The sequence below is a fragment of the Corvus cornix genome, chromosome 6 (assembly GCF_000738735.6).
Source record: "Corvus cornix cornix isolate S_Up_H32 chromosome 6, ASM73873v5, whole genome shotgun sequence".
NCBI lineage: Eukaryota > Metazoa > Chordata > Aves > Passeriformes > Corvidae > Corvus > Corvus cornix.
The window spans coordinates 7,284,766-7,302,348 of record NC_046336.1 but is presented as its reverse complement, the minus strand read 5'-3'; the positions used below and the strand labels follow the sequence as shown (position 1 = coordinate 7,302,348).

The following is a 17,583-nucleotide window of genomic DNA, read 5'->3' as shown; positions in this document are numbered from 1 at the left end:
GGGTACTTTGATTTACACTCTGTCACTTTTATATTGAAAGTCTCAGTGCAGCAGCAGTGAGGGATTAACTTCTTCACAGTATTTCTTTCTAATCTGTAGAGTATGCACACACACAGACTGGTACAATCCTTTGTAGGAACAGTACAGGGAAAGTCAGATTTCCTTGTTTGCAGCTGCTTTGTGCACAAAATTATTAAGATTAATAGAATAGCAACCTGACTTCTGCTGCTACAGATATTGCCAAGGTAGTCTCTTGGAATTAGAGTTCTGCTTCTTATGTTAGAACTGAATCTTAAACTTTTTAGTGTATTTAATGCTTGAAAACCCTCTATTTCTGAAATTCTGATGTAGCTGAAATATTTTAGGAGATTAGGCAGGTTCTTGTCCCCATAGCTTGCTAGGTAGCAGTTCAACTCTTAAAATAATTCCTCATAGAAACGCTACAAGTTTCAGACTTTCTGCGATCAGCAGTTTCCTGATTTTTTTTTTTTTTTTTTTTTTTAACTTTTCTCTTCAAGATATTTGAACTTAAATCAAACAGTCTTGGTTCCTTGGTTTCTTTGACAGGTAAGGGATGCTCAATGGCTTAGTTCTCTAGCAGGAGTGGAAAGCTTTGCCATCAACTTACTGCTCAAGTATTCTTGAGTAACCCCTCTCAAAAGTGTAGCATCTCACATCTGCTAAATCAGTTGTTTCAAACAGAACCAACCTGAACACAGGAGAGCTGCTTTAATTCACATTATTACTCTGATCAGACAGCAGAACTGCATCTGTTTCAGAGCTTCTTGCTCCCCTGCACAACGTGAGCTGGCTGTGCCCACATGCCTTTCCCACCAGCAGTGTGTGCCAAATTCTTGCTGACCTGAATGTACTACGTATGGTGAGAAAATCTGTGAAGTTTGGAATATATTTTTGGCTAACCCTCAGATTTCAGATTGGTATCCTAGTTTTATGTTGATTATCCAAACCCCTTGTCACTGAAAATGCCAAGTGGATGGGATTTGTTTTAAGGAATTTCTGTACAGTCAGAGTGACCAGACTTTTTTTTCTGATCCTGGCTATAACTTAAAACTCTGTCTTTGCTAATGATTTGTAATTGAATGGTTGGATGTGGAAAATACTGGGTATCAAAGCTTCTATTGGATGTAGCAGTTGAGCTAAAAATGAGGCTCATTTTTAATGAAAAGGGAGTTAACAACCACGTAACACAGGGTCAAAATTTGTAAGGATTGTATAGAAAGCCTTTATTTACCCTAGACAGTAGCACCAGGTACTGTAACATGACCATTCAGCTCCTTACACCGGGATTCACATGGGCCAGGGCATTTCCATCCTGAAACAGGCAGGAACACTGGTAAATGTACCTCTTTTTGGTCCCCTTTGCAAGGCACTGACAATGATGGTTATTCAGCTTAATACTCTAAGGATTAAAGCTTGAAAGAATTTAAAGGCATCAGTCAGTCATGGTGCATCACCAGTTTACCTTTCTTAATGGTAATATTGTTTGTGCTTTAAGGAGCTTCTAAGGGATCACTTTAGAATAGTTGTATGATTGTCAGTGGTGCTGCACTTAAAAAGTTTAATTGTCACTTCATCAGTGTACCAGTAACCTCAAATAATAGATTTTTTTTTTAAATAGAATTAGAGGTAATAATAAAGGCAAACTTCACCTTTGTTGGAGCCCAGTTTTCTTGCTCAGCACTATTATTTTTCTTATTTTATAATTTTTGTACATGTTATGATTTAATTAAAAAGTGAAGGAAAATAAATATAAGCCTTGAATTCAACATCATCTGGAAAGAAAATCTGAAGATTTTGGTCACTTGAAGTCACTATGGGGCCTGGGGTCCAAGTACATTTGAGAAACTTCAGCTTTTTATAAATTGGTATAGCTCCAATTCAGTCATTATGATTTGGACTGCAACTTTTCACATCAGTTCACGTAAGAAACAAATCCATTGTCTACCTTTTTTTGTCATGTAGGTTAAAAAATGCATTGACATTGTTTGCAAATTAAAATATGCTTGTCCTGCACTTTAGCTTCTCTTTAAAGTAATAGTGTGTACACTGCTTTTTTCTGACTTTCTCTGTGCTAGGAAAGAGCCTGTTTTAAAAAGTGCTTTAGTTAGGGCCTCTTTAAAAAAGTTCTTAAGTATCTACAGTGAAAATGGGGTACAGTATCAAGTGATAAAGTAGAAATATGGGTAGGAGAATACTTGCTAAATATTTTCAGATTTCAAAACCTGATTAAATTTATTTTAGAGTATTTAGAGGATTGGTAGGCAGATATGTGATCCCAGAGCCTGTCAGGGTTCTGAGATTTCAGATATGACAAGTGGTAATTCCTATCTTAGAAAAGAAGAGGGCAAAAGAAGGACTTGGCAATTAGGCACCAGCCAATTTATCATTAATTCTTAGGAAACTATTGGGATAAATAATTTTTACATGGTCTATAGAATGTAGAAAAAAGCAAAGATTTGAGAGGCATTTAATGCTGTTTTTCCAAGCACAAACTGTGTAAAGCCAAACCAAATTTCTTGATACAACAGATAAACAGACCTTTTAGACAAATAGGAAGTGAATGTCAAAGTGTATTCTTGAAGTTCTTGGTTACAAACTGTTCATTGTAGTAAGGGAAAGGTGCATCAAGTGGGCTTCTGCAGGGATCTGTTTCTGGTGTTGATTTAAGAGGCAGAAGGGAGCACTGAAAATGGGAGCAGGAATGGCAAGAAAACATTTACATACCCACATTTGTTTACAGTTGACAAGGTTGAAGGGAAACTTCAAATTTATAAAGAACTTCTGCAAAACACATAAGAGTTTTGGGGGAGATTTCTCCTCACTTGTAGACAGAGCACGGTCTCCACTGCGGACAGTACAAGAAGCAGTTGGCTTTAATTTCAGCATGGAGATTTAATTTAGGTACTCTGGACTTTTGGAGGGACTGTGGAACCTCCACCACTGTGGCCTTTTTAAAAAACATAGATCTGCCAGAAGAATCATGATCACACTGCCCTTGCGTAGGCCTGAGGCACAGGGGTGTGGACCAAGTGATCTCATGACCCCTTAAACCCAGTTTCCTTTACCAGAACATGTTTACTGTCTTTAAAGCAAGTGGAATTACTTTAGGAAGAGCTGGGAATTACCAGCTTGACATCTGTTTATTAAGATAAGTAACTAAAGATAGTTTTTAACAGTTATAATAATGATGGTTAATATTCATTTCAAAAAGCTGTAGCTTAACAATGGTGATAGGAAGGGCTGAGATTGTTATTTTAAGGAAGGTTCACACTGTGACTATTTCACTCATAAAAATGGTAGTTATATTTTTAAATAGTTCTTTAGAAGACATTTTGAAAGCATTATTTATGTGGCACAATTGTAGATGACAGAGTTCCAAGGAGTAGTTTGCACCATACAATACTTGACTCTCTCTTTCACATTCTGAAATAATTTTAAGACATATTTTAATATATTCACTTATAAATAACTGTCCTTAGGCAAATACAGAATGTTTTCTGTGGAAACATTTCAACATCTATAATTAGGCGCTCTGACTCTTTTCTCTGTACACAGAATTACTTTGCAGTACAAGCATTTTTAGAAATTTTCTGTCAACTGAAAATTGCTCTGCTAGCTAACAGCAAAATATGCAACAGTTTGCTGAAATGATTTTTTAAACCCACTCAGGGATAAGAGCACAATTTGAGGGGTTAGCAAGGCCTACAGAAAGACTTAAGTACATCTTTAGGATCCTTTATAATGTTCATGGTTACAGATCTGTGTAAATGTGCAACATGGATTCATAGTGATCCAAGTGAAAGAGATAATAGGATTAGGTCTTGTTTAGCACTTCTTAAATTTTAAAGCAGTAAATTGAATTTTGAGTTTATTATTGATTCTTAGCATCCAAAAAGTCTCCCCATGCCAAAATAATCCTTAGGGACAAAATATGAAGGATCAAACACAACTTAATTGTAACATGATCCCCCATAAATTACTGGCAAATGAACATCACTTAGGGCACCACTTCCAGTGTTTTAGAGACTGGAATTCTGTTCCAGTAGCAAAAAGTTCCAAAACCTGAAGTCACAGTATATTCACATTTTGCTCTTTGCTTGCTAATGTGCAATACGTTAAATATCTGTTCCTTGGATCTAGCAACAAAATGACCTTTTCAGGGCTCATCTTTTTTTTCTCATTCTTGATTTGTTCAAGGGAAATTGCAGACGACTGGTATTTGGTTTCCAAAAGGGATACATAAAAACTTGACCTTTTGGAACTGTTATTTTTTTGGGATGTTTACACTGTATTTTAAGTACGTCTTAGCTGTTGTTTGCTGGACTATGTCTAGTTTAAATAACCCTTCATTTTATTCAGTGTAAAGCTAGGACAAAAAGTATAACTCCTCATTTTTTTCCCCATGACAGACCTTTGTATGTGCCTGAGAGCACCTTTTCTTCAGGCAATTTTAAAAGAAAGTGACATGGAATAGGCCCTGGTATCTCAGGAAGTTTCCACAGACTCTATTTTGCAGTGCAAATAGCATGTTATACTATGTCTATCATTGTAATATCTCATTGCCTACCTGAATGCACTCTTGTGTCAGGGCACTTTCCACTTAGCATGGTGGGAAATGAGGCAGAGGGAAATGATTGTTTAGGAAGTTCATGATGGAGGGAATGAACAAATTCAGATTGTCAGACTGCTGTCAGAACTATGGCTGTTCCTGCTGCTTGGTTTCCTTTGCCAGCTATTATTCATCTCTTAAAATCACTGTACCTCATGCAGTTATGGAATGGTGAGCCTATTTCACCTAAAACCCAACAAAGAAGTTTAATGACAATGATATGCCTTTCCAGTGAAAGCAGCTGATCTGGAAATTAACCAAGTCAAATAGTTTCTTCAACATGTAAATGAGAAAATGCTCTCCTTTCCAGACCTGTAAATAACCAATTTAATCTGAAGAGATTTTCAACTCCAAGAGTTACAATGAGAAAATTTACAGAGAAGGGAAGCTTTGTCCTTTGCAAATTAAAGTGAATAATCAGAACTTCATGGAAGTATCACTGTGTATAATTCAGTTTGAAAATGGGAACTTAAGATTTGGGAAGAGAATTAAATTGTGTTTCTAACTAAAATATCTGTGAACCACTCAGATGTGTGTAAGTCCATGTAAGTTACTTCTATTGATTGGATGTGGCAGTAAGAATCCTCAAGAATATTCAATGAATGGGTGAATTGCATTGTTTAGAGAGTCTCTGGTTTTGCAGGGCTGTCCATTTACATACAGTCTTAATTTTTTTAAGCCTTGGAGCTTGTCAAATGCTGTGTGATCAGAAATTCGTGCAACTCTCCATGAGGTTTTGACATTTTTTTTCTCATTACAAATACTTTTCCTGTAAAACTCAGATTTAATGCATGGCATTATTAACGCTTCTGTTGTAGCCTTTTGATGTTACTCACATCAACAGTTGACAGTACAGAGGCAGAAAAGGAGGTGACCAAATTGTAACTGCAGACAAGTCAGAGCTGCAGGATGAATAAACAGAACAGGAATTTCAAATTGGACATTTGGAAAATCCTTGTCACCAGGCGGGTCATGCAGCACTGGACTAGACAGCAGTTTTCAGAGAGAAGCAGAATTATCATTTTCCTGGTTTTGAATACTCACCTTGACAAAGTCATACGTGTCCTAGTACAACGTCGATAGTGATGTGATCTGGGAAAAAAAACAAAGCCATCTAAGAGGTGAAGGAAGAAAAGCTAGAAAATCTAGACAGTTGCTGTTAAAATAATAGACACCTTTTCAACTGCTCTATCCTTATCTCTGGAACAGTGTACTGAGACTTCCTGGCTCGGTTTGGTAGTCAGACATCTCCTGAACATTTTTTCTGGTGTTTGCCACCTCTTGCCCCTACCCCAGCTGTCCAGCTGCCCCATGACCTTGGGCGTGCTCACTGGTCACTGCACACTTCATGGCACACTCCAGGTACCTTTGGTTGCCCATGGGCTACAGAAGCCCATTAGAGGTGCCAAACAACAACAGAAAGATCTTTGAAAGGATTGCTCTGTTCATCCTATTATGGCACTAGAATGGCTTCATCCTTTTCAGCTCTCCTAATCTATCTCTCAAGAATGTCTGCTGCTGTATAACAAAGAAAAAGTACACCTGTCCTAGTTCCTAACAACTCATGCACTTTATTAGATTTTTTTCCAATTAGGGCTTTTCCAGGGCAGTTACACTGGAAGGTGAAAAGCATAGAAAAAGTAGTGCTAGTCAGAAGAACAGTATCTAATTCCACATGAGAGAGCAGGTCTTAAAGAAAAAAAAGAAAAGAAAAAGAAGCAAAATGGTAACATTTCCTAAAATACAAAAGACTTGAAACGTGTCAGCCTGAGTCTGCTGAAATACTGTATTCTGTTAATGTTAACTCACCGCAATATGTATTTTGCATTGACTGTTTTATTGTGCATTAATAGAATATAGGCATTAAAATATTTTGAAAGTGATGTTATCAACCAAGAGAAAAAATACCAAAACATTTCTACTTAAATAAGAACTTTGCAACGAACCCATTTCCATATAATAGCATATACAAGATGCCATGGAACTTTTTAATTTACTCCAAACTGCTTTGATCAGGGGAGTAGTATCCCCCGTGAGAATTTTTTTGATCAATGGTAAAATTGAATTGCATTCCCAGGCACATACTTTCTTGAGATAAACTTCTAGATGGGAAAGCAGGTCCTATTTCAAAATACTGGAGTAGGACATCAAAACTCAAAACAACCATAATCTACAAGCTAAGATGTCTACATGTTTATTCAGAATCAGCTGAAATGTGAATTTCCATGAGAGGGGAAATAATTATCCCAAAATGGTTGGGTTTTGAAGAAATATTTTAAAATTATATGGGTGTTGAATGAGAAATTGACCTGAATGAGAAATTTATAGTGTCCTAGCATCTTACTGGTCTTCACTGAAGACAGCTATAATTCTGTACTTTACATGAAAAACTCTTTAATAGGATATAAATTAATACCTTGGAATTGCTGCAAAATAATGATGCCTAAAAAAAATTAATCTTGTCAATAATCTTGTACTTAATGAGATTTAAAATTATGGTAGAACTTGAAATTAGTTGTCTGCTCAGTCAAATAAATGCTCATTGAATTTCTCAGGCTTATACTGGAGAAAATGATGTTTTTAATTTCCCAGACTTTTTAGTGAATATTTAGAGATGTGCCTGCAATGTTATAGATTAAATTTGTGATAAAATATTCAAATATTACATGTTAATACTATCTGTTTATCTGATGTCTCCAAGTGAATATCCCTAATTACTGGAGAAGTATGGGTTTGGGTTTGTTTCACTGTTCCTTGGTTGTGATGAAATCGGGGTGGGGAGAGGGGGGACATGGGGATTTGAGGGTTTTTTGATCTCTTTGACTGCTGAGAAGGTAAGGAAGAGCTTTTTCACCCTTCTCATAAAACCCGGGTTCAGAGAGTTTCCATGTTCCTTGTCCTGTGGGTGAGTTACAGGAATTCCCCACAACTGGAAGTTCTAGAACTTTTGTCCCAATATTGGTACACAGACAGTTGCAGATGCTGGGAGGCAGTGACCTTTTCTATCCACAAAACTGATTTTAAACATCACAGTATCTTCCTGTATTTCTCTTCATTGCATCTTGTTTTTCCTGTCCTGCACCTTAGAGCTTTAAAATGGTGAAGGGAAAGCAGAAGTGTTTCGGAGTAGAGCACTTATCTTTGATGTGCAAGTGCTCAGCTGCCAAAATCAGCAGCGCTTTATGGGCAGCTGAACATTTTAAAGTTTTCATTCTTGTTTACAGAGCTAATTAAGAATCTTTGTAGTACTCTTTTCAAATGGCAGACTATCAAAATTACAGTGGCTGTCTTGTGAATGAAAAGGTTTTGTTGAATGCCTGACTGGGAGAAGAGGGGGAGAAACCTGCTGGCCTTAAAAACCAGAGAACGTATCAAATGTACATTTCTTTATAATCTGCATTAAATAAATCTTTTAAATAGTAGTATGTGCATTTGGAGCATAGGTTGTTCTGCTCATTAAGTATTTTCCTCAAGCAATTCTGTTTGTTTAAAACAAAGTGTTTGGTTTCCCATTAAAAAGTAAGCACTTGCCAATAGCTCTGCAGACTTAGAATACTGTAATGAGTTCCATGTGGCAGGACTGGTGCTGTTTTCTCTAATTTTTGCTATTGTAGGAGGAAAAGGAGCTACATATAGTAATTTCAGGATGTAGTGACTCAGTATTTTATGCTTTAAGTTTTTGTGGTCTTTGCTAAGTTGTTGGTAGGACTGGAGGGTCATAGTAGTTCTTTGCAGCTGTAAAATCTTTTAGTAAATTGTATTGATGCAAATCAGTGTGGATGTAAATCCTAGACAGAGACCACCAGTTTCATGTCTAAGTAAAGGGTTAAAAACATAATTCTTAACCGTCTAGATATTCATACTTGGCTTTCATTTATTCTCAATATAAAACATGCAGTTTTGCCCCCAGACATATTGATTGCCCTCTTGGTGTGATATACTGGGAGCCCATTTGTGCAGGGTGCTTGCTGACAAACACGCTGCATGGCTGTAAAATCCAGGCCTTGGGAATGTACTGGCTGTGCACTGAGAGGCAACTGCTCCGTGTTCATTTGAACGTTACAAGCGCGTCTTCAAATTTCTAGAGACATTATTAAAATGCAAGTTGAGGCAAAATGCGTAAGAAGCGCTACAAAATGAGTTTGTTGCTTTGTGACAGACCTTAAATAAAGAGTGTTTATTAGTGAGCTGCTGGCAAATATTTGCTTGCATACCTGTTATTATTTCAAAGGCTTTCACGAACAGTATGTCACAGTGCTAGTGTCATTTAAATTCAGGCACCACTTTCAAATGTTTTAAGCTTTCCAGAGATAACAGGGAGAAAAACATTAAGAAAATGAAACAGATCTTTTCTAATAAATCATTTTTGCAAGCACTTTGTCTCTTCAAGATGCTGTAACATCCTGTTCAGCTGAAGGAACACACCACTTGAATTGCACGACTCATTCACCTTAAATATTTAATAATGCTTTCATTAGTTGCACTGAACCAGTGGGGTAATATCTGTAATATCTAGTGCTGGTCATCATTTTTATTCATTGTGGTTTAATAAGCATTATAATTACAGGCTGAGGAAGAAATATGAGTTAACTTTGTGGTTTTGCTTGGGACTTCTGTCCATGCTGGTGTGATTGGAAGGGATTATACAAGCTCTGTGAGCGTAGCTGAGTGTATTCCAATATACTGGTGCAGAGTTCCCAATCCTGACACATTATTCTTCATATGAAAGTAACTGCAGAAAAGATCCTTCATAAAACTGAGTCCTGACACTATTAACTCCATCTGCCTTAGTTGTGAAATACGAAAATTTGAAGGCCAAGTGGACTTGCTTTTGCAGGTGTTCTAATGTATGCATTATCAGGGGAATTAGACTTCAGCTATTTTTACCAACTCTTTCCTGTATTTTCTTGCAACTTACACAAACAGCAAAGTTATTTAGAGAGAACAGTCAGTTAGGGAAGCTTTCATTTGGAGATTTTGTCAGAGTTCAAGCTAAAAAATCATTTGTAGGCATCATAACCTTCTGTGCTCATTTCTCGAGTAAATATAGATGATTATGATTTAGTATAACTTTCTCACTGATGTCACAAATATGACTGTGTGCATGCTGTTTGCATTCTTATGTTTTAATGGGAGGTATAGTAGGGCAGACTGATATCTGGTACATTTTTTAATGTTTTGTTAAAACATCATTTTTTCCTCATCAGCAACTTATGCGGGAGCGACAGCAGATGGCCAGCCGCCCCTTTGCTTCTGTCGATGTAGCACTGGAAGTAGGAGCTGAGCAAACAGACTTTCTACGAGGGCCATTAGAGGTAGGAACAGTGGTGCTGACAAGGGACCATTGTGATTTGTGTATTTATATTGCCAGTCTCATCTGCATCTGCTTCTGAAACCAAGCAGCATCTGATTACCTGGAGCTGATAAGTCTCAGCTACCTCTGTTATGTCGTTTCCAAGTCACAGAGTTTTAATCTCATGATGTAAACTGTACCAAAAGCTGCTGGAGAATCTGTTAGCCTGGGCTGGAGTGACAGTCAGCTCACCTGGCAGTCCTATCGTGATGGATGTGAGCTGAAGGAATGCAGGACTCGGGCATTAAGGAGGCAACAAATGTCATGCTCAGTCCTTCAAGTACACTGTTCCATCTAGTTAACATATGTCTTAATTAACAGAGTTTACAGAAAACAAACAAACTAACTAAAGCACCTTAGAATCAAAATTCAGTGTTGTTTTATATACAGAGGTTTGAAGCATACAGACTGTACTGCATGGGTTTGTTTGTAGGAAATAGCTATGTTACTGCATTTTTTTATTGCAATTGCAGTACATTGCAACAGAAACAGTAACATGCAAAGCAATATGATATTGGGATGGTGTAATAATGCATGAAATGGGATTCTAGAAGTTTAACCTGAAAATAGAGGGAAAATTACAGTATATGGATAATAATGAACATCTAATCCAGGTTCAGCTCTTGGGAGAGATGATCCTCTACTCCTTTATTTACAATATTGTGTTTACAGTTATTACTTAATCCTATTTATGGTGAGACCTGGGAATGAGATGTGCTAGCTCTGAAATCTTTCAAGATTGTACTCTTCATTGCTACCAGTTCTTCTTAAATTCAAATCTTCTCTTAATTTTCTTAATAATCAATCTCAATGAAAGATTAAATACAATCTACCAGATCTCCAAAGTCCATGGAGAATGAGCAATGAGAAAAGCAAATGCATAGCAGAAAGAAAAAGATTCAGCTCTTGAGTACTTATCAAACTGGCGTGCTCTGTTCTGCTACTATACAGGAAGTAATCACAATTGTTCTTACTATCATAATTTAAATATTTGGAATAGATGGTGAATAAAAATGACATATCTCTTTGAAGAAGCTTTGTTATGTTCTGACTAAATACTAGACCTCTTGTATCCTTCACCGAAATTACTTTACTTCTGTCTCCTCTTCTCTTGGAACAGAAGACCTCTCCAGCTCCCCGAGCTGAGGATGCATTTACACTACAGTTAACTTTTAACTTTTTTGGAATGTGATTTAATTTTCTCTGCACTGGTATCTTAAGAAGATTTTTATCTGTTGTCTTTTCTAGTGGAGGCAGTGAGTGGAAGATGAGGCATCCAAACTCTAATTTTGTACATACTGATTATTTAATTAAACTTTAGAAGTAAACATCACCAGTTAATTGCTACACTTTCTTTCTTGTGTCTTTTATTTAGCATTAAAAGAGGTAGATCCTAAAATATTTTAATGATGTTTTACAGTTTTTATTACCTTTTTTTCCTAGCCAAGCATTTTCTAGCAATTGTTCAGAGTTCAGCATCCATAGTGGTTTTTTCCTAATTCATACATAGTTATACACAGAATGAAGTCCATTCAAAATTTCATTGGAATGATAATACACTGATATATATTCAAAGAAGCCATTGTGCTGAGGATTAAATGAATATGATTCAAGTATTGATTGTCCTTTGGTATATATTCTGTAAAAATAAAGGAGCTATATTAAGCTTCTTTGTCAAAGGACACTAAAAGTTTTAGTTGCCATTCTGTTCTTCATATTCTGCTCTTTTGGACTGAGGGGAATCCAAGTCACACATTTCCAGGATGTAGTGCTTAAAAATAGAATAGTATGAAGTGGCTGTAAACTTCATTTTGTTGTATTAATTTAGAATCATTAAACTACTTTAATAATTTTTTCATATCTGATGCCTGTTGGGAGGCCTAAAGCTAGAGATCTCTTGTTAAATAAAGAGAATATACAGTAACTTCAGAATGTTCTGCTGGCATTGCAGAGATCTTGCACTGATATACCAGGGCTTCCAATTTTAATGATGGTGCATTGCCTTCCCTCTCCTCACACTTTTATCGACGTCGTGTGTTAGTTGCTGATACTTTGGACGTTGTTGTTATACTTTTATTGACGTTGTAATAACTCCGACACTTCCAGTGACACCTCATTGATTCGTGGGCCCTTTGGGTACTGTGTAATGTCACTGAACTCTTCCAGACAGTGCTGCAAGTCTCCCATTCAGCTGCACAGTAAAGCTGCTGTTCATTAATGTCACCTGCCTCACGTGGTGGTGGTTTTGTGTGGCTGGTGTTCTACATTAATACTGATGCTCTGATACATGGCAGTGTTCATATATCTGCACATGGTAATGCCAGGATGCTGTTTGGTTTGCCTCTATATTCTGCATTTATTTGTAAATATCCACAGCAGCTGTTTCACTGTAGAGGTTTAGTTTGCAGTAGTAAGGCACTTTTTACCCAGAGTTCAGAAAAAAATCTCCTAAGAGTATAAATACTGTACTGAAAAATGGTTGCCTAGTTTAGATACTTACAATACAACTGATAATATTTGGGTTTATTTTCAGTTAGCAGCAATTTGCAACAGATGAAAATAAAATCCTGAAAACACTACGGAGGAGAGTTGAACCTCTGTTATTTTGGAGTCTTTATCAACCAGTCTATCTTAATGTTTTGCTAACAGAATGACAGTATCTCAATATTAACTCCTTCAAATACTTTAATCTGCATTATATTCCGCCTCTTCCCTGCTTTCTGAGTGGTTTTTTAGGCATTGGCAATAGCCTTTGTTCTTAACCATTGAAACAATATTATTCACCAGGCTTTACCTCCTCAGGCCACCTTTCTGGCATTAACGAGTCTCATCTTGTCATCCATTCTGTCACGTTGGCTTTATAACAACTCTTAAATGTTTTATTGTCAGTTTAAACTTAACATGAAAGAGAGTAGACTTAGTTTTTTCCTTGGCCTCCTTCTCTCCTGTATCATACCAACCACTACCTTGCTAATGATATTGGTAGGATGTTAATATCCTAATTCTAAATGTACCAAGTAATACCCACTCCTGTTCTGTCATGATATGCATGATATCAATCTCATGCAGAATTATATTTAACCCATGCTAGAACTAACCTGCATCTTCATCTGCTTCCATTATGATTTCAATTGCACTAAGAAGTGATGAAGTCTGGGTGAGCCCTTACAAGGAAGGTGAGGCTGGAGGCAGGACACCCCTTACTCTTCCTCCTCCCTCCTGGGGGGAGCAAGAGCAGTCTAAAGTTACTGTGGTGGAGGAGGGGAAGGGAAGTCTGGAAGGCAGTGACCCTCTGGGTCCCAAGAGAGGAACAGTCGGGCTCAGCTCTAGTGAAGTCACTGGTGTCCAAAAGGAAGACAAAAGAAGAGAGAGAATTCCCAAGGGCCCCTTGTCAGCAGTAGCACATAGCACAGGCTGTTAAGGGCAGAGCCAGGAAACAGCAGAAGCACCCTGTCCAGAGAGTTTGAGAGTATTTCCTGGTTTTTGATACCACCATAATTTTTTTCAGTACCAGAATCATAAAAAAAAAAAAAAAAATCAAAGTAGCACCATAGATCAATAGATACTCATTGCTGAGCTTCTTGGCACTCAGTGCCCTTAATGTTAAAATGTTTTTTATTCCTTTCATTTCTTTTTTCCAGACATCTGAGCCATTTCCAGATGTGGTTGCTTTTTGCTTCCCAGTATATACTAAAAGCTAAATCATTTAGGTTATCTTCAGATTCTAAACCTCCTTTAGGGAAAAATTTTTCCCTAAAATGTATATCACTTTTCGAGAGTTCTTTTAACTGTGCTGCTGACAGTCATTTCAGTTAATCTATATATTAATTGAGAAGTAAACCAATTTTTTTCCCCCCTTTTTGCCTAATTTCTTGGTATTTTTCAGTTCATTTAGAGCCCTTGGGGTTTTTTAGTAATTGTTTTGGAAGTGGGGACAGATTTTTTTTTTAGGCCTGTGAGATAAGGTAGACACTGCTGGTAAACTCTTCATGTCTGGTCATGCCAAGACTCTGGACAGCAGCAGCTACTGTGCTGCATCTGCTGGAGTAAAGACAGGTGTGTTATTTCCTGCAGAAGAACCAAGTGCAGATTTACTCCTGTGATGATCATCCATTTGATATCTATATCTTTATAGTATTACTTGGATGTCTTTTTTTTTTTTTTTTTTTTTTTGGCAATCAATGTTCTTTCATAATTGTTTCTGTAGAAAAGCACACAGGAGATCTTTCCTTTTCCCATTAAATTACTACATTTCTCCTAGAATTGCTGTAGATATTAGACTGTTCTCTACTTCTAACAGAGTAAGATAGTGTCAAGAATTTTGAATTTCAAATAAAATCTGTTTGTTTCTCTAGTAAAATCGTTTTCTCTAGTGAGTAATACTTATGATACATTAAATAAGTTTTGAATTTCAGGCACTTTTGATAAGTATGAAGCAAATATTGGCTATTATTTGTCATTTATTTGAGTAAAAGAAGTGGAAGGTGTGCACTGACACAAGCAGCTGTCATTTTATGCAAAGAATGGCTGCTGGGAATTAGTGATTTATCAAAACATGTTAAAGTCCTGTAGTAGAGATTAGTGGAATTTAAGTAATTGTAGTATATATTAATAAGTTGTGCTGCTGGCTTTTCTTGCTGATAAAGAGACTTTTTAGCTTGGTTGACAAATAAATCTGGTTAAGATGGGTTCATTTTCTTGTATAATTTGAATAAATCAGTGAGTAATTTTTGAAAATGCAGCCTACCTTATTTTGAACAAAGTTAAACTAGTTGCATATTTCATCAGCATTGCACCTGCATTGTATTGATGACATAATGTCTAATGCCCAGGAACAGGCTCTTCCCAACTCTTGGGTACAGATCATTAGCTTTCCTCTTGATACGCTCAGTTCCTAATATTAGTCTCAGTATCAGAGGATAATTTCACTGCCCTTGTGAAAAACTAGTAACTTATTTTAGATAATGGTGAAATTTTCCCTAGAATGGTCATCTGGTTTCCAGTGACCACAAAGGCAATATGTATTTAGCAACAGCAACTACCAAAGGCCATTTTATTGGCACTTCTTGCTTACTGAAAAGTCATGTCATAGTCTTGAGCTGTTCACTGTAGCTCAAGGGGAACCAGAGGAGAGAGAATCTAGATGAGAACAATGTGAGCAATCAGAGACTTAGAAAATATAACTACAATGAAAAGTCAAGGAAACTGGAGTAGGCTATTGAAAGGAGTCAAAATAATAACTTGCAGATATGCAAAAGGTTAGTAGCAATCAGGAGGGCAACAATCTTCCTTGCATGCACTGCAGGTGGAAAAGGTGTAATGGACTTAAATTGTAGCAGGGAATGTTTAGGAAGGTATCAGGAAAAGCTTCTCATAATAAAGCTGAATCACTCAAAGCAATTTCCTGGGGAGGTGATGGAATTTCTTTTATTGGAAGCCTTTTAGAGCAGGATGGACAAACATTTCCCAGGTACCATGTACTATAGCTGCATTAGATACCTCCTTTCAGCTCTGTCTGTATTATTATTCTGATTGCTCCCTAGCTCTTCCTTCTTCAGACTCTCTGAAAATGTTCCGTTTCTGTTGTTTGAACACCTTAATTACCTTCACTGCACTGTTAGTTTTCTGTTGCTGAATATTTATGACCCTTCTTTTCACTTTTGCTGTTTTATTCATTGACTTACATCCTCAGTTTTCTCATAAGATCAGAAACTGTTAAGTCATCTCTGACCCCAGCCTCTTCCTGACTGTAGGTCTGCCAAACATGATCTCCATCCTTTCTGGAATAGCTTCAATATTCTCCTTGAAGTCTGTGCTAATGATGTAATTTTTTTTTTTATCTTAACAAGTGCATTGCCATTTTTATAGTCTTTCAAAATCCATGCCTCCTAGACTACTAGATCTCAGAGAAATGTAGTCAGATGACACACCTGACACTGAAAAAAAAGAATCTGTATTGGATCATAGCTCCTGCTTTTCTGTATTGCTCAAAGATCATGTTAAATTTGCTGTCCACTACCTCCAGAACTCCATTATCTTGTGCTACAGTTCGACCTTGATGGCTCACTGCCTTCTCTGCCTACTCCCTCAGTATTGTTCATCCAGAAAACTTTCTCCTGAACTCTTGAGTCACTTTATTTAAAATCCTACTTGCCAATATTTTTCTTCTTTGTAAATGACTGCTTCACATTGTGTATGTTTTTTGTGATATTATATGCTAGGGATGTTATATCACAAAAATTCACATTTGGTGGCTCTTCCACTAGAGAGAAGCATTTACCCAACAGCAGTGTTGTTTGGTTTGCAGCACTTCCTTCCTTATATGAAGTTTTTAATGAAATAAGAGGTTTAGATTTCACACTATTTTGCTATTCATTCAGTGGTTAGGTACAATAGTGTTGCTGTGCCCAGTTAAATATCTTTACATTTGGGTAAGATTTTTATTGCTTCCCTTAATATTTATGTCTAGAAACGTGTGAGTGTTCTGAGCCTATGATTCAGAACAAATAGCCTCACCTAGCTGCTCATGCAGACTGGTCACAGCTGTAATTTTTGTGTGTGTTGTGTACACTAAATCAATGTAAAATGTATAGATGTTCAATTTGTTGCACAGAATTATATTAACAATACATTAATATTTCTGAGTAGTGTTTTTCTCCTCTGGCATATGGGAAATCTAAAAATAACCTGAGAAATGCTGCCTGAGTAAGCCACATTTTTTTTTTTTTTAATATAGACCATATTTGTGTGTGTTTATTCCTGAAATGTAACACCTCAAAACCTGTTTGCTTGAGTCCTTAACGTAAAGTTTTAAAAAATTCTAGACCAGTTCTAAAGTGTACCCAGTCTCTAAATGTGCATAAAATATTTTTTAATCCCTATGTTCTTTTCTCTGCTTGTTTATTTCTGCCCTCATGGGCAAGCGACGTTGTAAGAACACCTTAAACATGATGTATAGGAGGTTTGTATAGATGGAGGCTGATGTCCTAATATTTCATCCTAACAAGAGAGTGAAGCCTTTGCTTATTACGTTGTGAGCTGTAGGATCTGTAAACTCACAATTAGTCCTGAGAACCTGATTTTGTGTAGGTTTGTTAATAAAAATGTATCTTTCCACTTCACAAAATCTATTTGGCACATGTACCGCATAATCAGATGACTACAGAAATTGTTTGGATAGAAATATGTGATTTGTGTTGAACAAAATTGCAAAGAGATTTCATGCTCAATTGGAGGAATTTTGGCTTGCCAACTTACCAGCTAAATGTAGGTGTTTCAGTGGTATTGGAGTGCTGTGAATAGAGCTCTTAAATCATTGTATTATGCATAATTGCAAATCCAGAGTATCAAAGTAATTATTCTGATTGTTTTCAAGCAGAAGTGTTTATATGTGTCTGTAAATGTTATAAACACTGTACCTTTTAATAAATTCAATTTTTGCCACATCTTATTTTCATAAGGTAGACAGGTACAAAATTCAACAAATGCAAAGCAATATTTATATACTTAGAAGTACCCCTAGGATTCTCTTTGAACAAGGCTTGGTCATGGCAATCTTGCCTTTGGATATGAAATCCATGACAATGAGATATTTCCAGAA

At 36.7% G+C, this 17,583-nt stretch overlaps 1 protein-coding gene across 4 annotated transcripts in view; it reads left to right on the top strand.

Moving 5' to 3' along the window:
• The window catches only part of ATRNL1 (attractin like 1), a 440,327-nt gene that overhangs the window by 312,743 nt on the left and 110,001 nt on the right, over positions 1-17,583 (top strand). For 3 of the 4 annotated variants that reach the window (XR_005602196.1, XM_010412925.4, XM_039554023.1), the window contains exon 27: positions 9,838-9,945. The exons of the other annotated variant lie outside the window; for it this stretch is intronic. Coding sequence is in view for 2 of the 3 variants with exons in the window: in XM_010412925.4 (XP_010411227.3) it covers positions 9,838-9,945 (108 nt within the window). In the remaining variant the exon portion in view is untranslated. The remainder of the gene's footprint in view (positions 1-9,837; positions 9,946-17,583) is intronic. 4 annotated transcript variants of the gene reach the window in all.